This window comes from Sinohyriopsis cumingii, chromosome 5 (assembly GCF_028554795.1).
Source record: "Sinohyriopsis cumingii isolate HCF-2022 chromosome 5, ASM2855479v2, whole genome shotgun sequence".
Lineage (NCBI taxonomy): Eukaryota > Metazoa > Mollusca > Bivalvia > Unionida > Unionidae > Sinohyriopsis > Sinohyriopsis cumingii.
In genome coordinates this window covers 137,379,580-137,383,428 of record NC_142965.1, presented here as the reverse complement: position 1 = coordinate 137,383,428, position 3,849 = coordinate 137,379,580, and the positions used below count along the sequence as shown (strand labels likewise).

General features: G+C 35.7%; 1 protein-coding gene across 1 annotated transcript; it reads right to left on the bottom strand.

The window, feature by feature from the left end:
* Positions 1 to 2,762, bottom strand: LOC149800327 (protein CFDP2-like). The gene is made up of 2 exons (XM_089958387.1): positions 2,652 to 2,762; positions 1 to 309 (listed from the first exon to the last, which is right to left on the bottom strand). Exons 1-2 carry the CDS (start codon positions 2,760 to 2,762, stop codon positions 1 to 3), a joined length of 420 nt encoding a protein of 139 aa, XP_089814513.1.
* Between the last annotated feature and the right edge of the window lie 1,087 nt (positions 2,763 to 3,849).

The following is a 3,849-nucleotide window of genomic DNA, read 5'->3' as shown; positions in this document are numbered from 1 at the left end:
TCAGTCATCACAGTTAGATGTAGGTGCATAGGCCTGTATGATTGTGATGTTGAAGGGAGTTGCCCTCAGGCGGATGGTAATGAGCCTGCTTGAGACTGGGCAGCAACCCATAATGCTTTTCACAATGCCCTTGTGGACAAGAAATCCAACGCCATGATTGTGTTTGTCCCCTCTTTCGTTGAAGTTGAGCGTGTGCCCTTCATCTGTGGTTATTTCTACAAAGTTTCTCCAGCGCACTTCGCAGAGACCAATGATGTTCCAGTTGTACCTCTCCACCTCATGTGTAAGTTCTTCAGTTTTCCCACTGTCCTAAGTGTTCTAATGTTTCATGTACTGATGATGATGCTGTCTCTCACACGGATCTTGGTAGTGGGGGCACCAGTATCATACTTGTCACCTCCTACTTGACAATTGATGACGTCATTGGCTTTTATTTGTGTCTCTATTTAGAAACGGCATAGTGAGCTGGTCCTTATATAGGGTGAACTTCCCCAACCACCTCTAATCCTGTAAAACCCGTAATTCACCTTTGATTACGAAATAAATAAACTGTCTTAAATGCAAATAAGTTTAAAAGTTACGTTTGATAATTATAATTCTTGAAATTATATGCCCATTTGCACACCGATAAATGTTTATGTTTATTGTATATTTATTTGAACCGAGGCTGAAATAATTTTCAATATTTGATGCATGCGTGGTAGGCGCAAAATCACTACGATTAACAAAACAAAAATTAACGCATATTTCGATGTGTTTGAGAATATTGGTAGTGTGATGATGAAATAGACAGATTACAACTCATATTTTGCAAGAATTCATAAAAGTAGTTTTTCGATTGTCGCAAGTTCAGTGTAAGAATAATCCTAGAGTTTGGCTGATAGGGTTGTATCATAAATCATCTCCTTATAGAGACATGTTCTTCCTCATACACGACGACTTTGGAGTGCAATTGACACAACAATCAGAGCTAGTTAAGGCTAAGAAATCAGAAGTGGTATACAATTTACATTTCATTAGCCACTTATAGTGTGGTATAAAAAAACTTAAAATTAAATATCACAAAACCTCTCCTGTTTTTGTGTATTACAAATCGGAATAAGGATGCGAGAACCTACAAAATATTAAAAAGAACCAAACCAGCCAGACTTAATTAAATTTTGAAGCTGATTAAAACATTGCTAGACAAGTCGAACACGATGGTATTATTTTACAAATGTCAAAGTTACTATAGCAGCCAGGTTATTCAATTCAACACTTGATACAATGGTAATTTAAATGTTATACGAGTTTAAGAAGAAAGTATCATTCCCGGTAGCAAGACACAATGTGTGTTTGTTTACAAGTTATTAGTACGATCGATGATGATTTTAAGCCGCTTATTGAGCTACTGCGAATACTTTGTAAAAAGACTTTGTCCTCGAAATAGACAAGTGTGCCTGTGGAAAGTTGATGTCTGCTAATCATTCAAATATGTAAATGGCATGGAAGATTATTAATACTGGAACTGTCTTTTGGAATAGGCTGTTTAATTCTTGAACCACCATGCTTCCGTGTCATCAACCCTGATTACAATTGCAAACATCAAATCAACTACTATTAAGCGATCAAAATCACATGATGGACAAGCCATGACACAGCATGTGCAGCTCTGTTCAAATGTAAAAATAGATTTATTCCGTATTTCAGGCCAAATGCACATAAGTAATAAACATCAGCATAATATAACGTTGGAAAACAATGCACCCAGCCCCCTCTAATCGAGTCAACGCCGTAATTACTCTAATGTATGATTAGGAAGAAATAAGGTTACGTTTCATGACACTAGTTCTTGACAGTGTTGACCCATTTGCACATGTGTGAAAATGAAATGGAAAGACGACAGCAAATGTTTTGTAAGAGCTCATAAGAACTCATAAAAGTTTTTTCGATTTTCGCATATAGCTACATCATTAATCGTTGCTGAAAGGGTAGTTTTATAAAGTCTTAACATTAAATTATCTCCTTGTGAACTATGAACACATATTCTTCCTAATACACGACTGTAGCAGAGTTAAATGCAGTTTATACAACAATCATGCCCAGTTAAGGCCAGACATCAGCAGTGGTATAGTATTTTGGATCTTCGATTCATTTCTATTGTGGTATACAAAAATGAAAATTTAAATTTCGCAAAACCAGTCATATTTTCTTCTATTCCAACTCGATATGGGGATCCGATAATCTTAAAAATCAAAATCAAAAAGAAGCGAATCAGTCAGACTTTACGAAGTTGGAAAGTCTTTACAAAATGCTAGACTAGTTTAACTCGGTGGCATTATTTCACAAATGAAACAATTACTAGACCAGCCAGACTACTGGGACCATTGTATTCAATTAAACACCCTCCAGAGTGGCGAAATAAACATTACATGAGTTTACGACTTATTTCTTGTATAGATTATTAATGCTCTGACAGATGGGCTTGATCTTATTTCTTGTATAGGATACTAATACTCTGACAGATACGCTGGACTTATTTCTTTGTACATGACAGGAATGCTCTGAGACATTAATGCCCATCATCTCCTTTATCTACGTACATGAGGATCCAAAAATACCCCCAAAATCATTGAATTAGTAGTTTTACTATTTCTAATTTGACCACCTACTTTAGTGTATTTGGTACATTTATTATAGTTTAATTTGATTAATCTCTCATTGCCTCCATCAGACTTCAGGGAAGGAATCCAGTAATCCCCTAAACCATCTTGCAAACGCATATAGCTAATTTATGGAAAAGTCGAACCTATGAATTGTTCTCAATTTCCACCAATCACTTCCGGAGGAGACTGGCTAATGAACAGTTAGCTGATGGAGGGGATCATAAAATGCAGATATAAAACTGATGATAAAAATGATTAATATCCCGTTCAAAACCGTATATACTCACTTATAAGTCGAGCCAAACTGCAAGCAACAAATATCCTGATCTGCTGCTGCATAATGCGCAGGCAGATAAAGGTTTTTATGTTTGTTCAACTGAGAATATCGGTTGTATGAAGATCAAATAGAAAGATGACAGCGCATATTTTGTAAGAATTCATAAAATAATCTTGCGAGTTTCGCAAGATTGGTACAAGATTAATCGTTGATTGTTGCTGATTAGGTTGTGATAGAAACTCTTTATATTAAATTATCTCCCCTTAAGAGCACGTGTTCCTCCTCAAACACCTATTTTCAAAAGTAGAATGCAATTTATACAACAATCAGGACCCGTTAAGGGCCAGAAATCAGAAGTAGTATAGTAATTTGGATTTCTGAGCCACTTATATTGTGGTATACAAAAATGAATATTAAATATTACAAAGCCACTCGTATTTTTTCTGTATTACAACTCGATATGGGGATATGAGATCCTTAAAAATATAAAATCAAAAAGAATTACATCAGTCGGACTTTCTGAATTTTGAAAGTCATTATAACAATGTTATACTAGTTTAACTCGATGGCATTATTTCACAAATGAAGCATTTCCTGGACCAGCCAGACAATTGAGACCATTGTATTCAATTAAACGCTGCAGGTCTGGATCTGTGCAGTGTGCAGTTGCACTCGACTTATAAGCGAGTATAGACGGTATGAAATTTTAAGATAGTTAAATCTGGAAATTTTTGGTAATCATAAACCACTTTGAACTGAAAAATATAAATGTCAGAATTTCACTTTCTCCATTAGACAAGCGCGACAGTGTTGAACCAATAAAATGGTCGTTGTTTGTACTTGTGTCACGTGGCTTTCATGAGTGGGGTAATCCCCGCCTTTCTTATCTTGAGTATGTGCTGCTTTCCGTTTTAACATTTGTTTTAC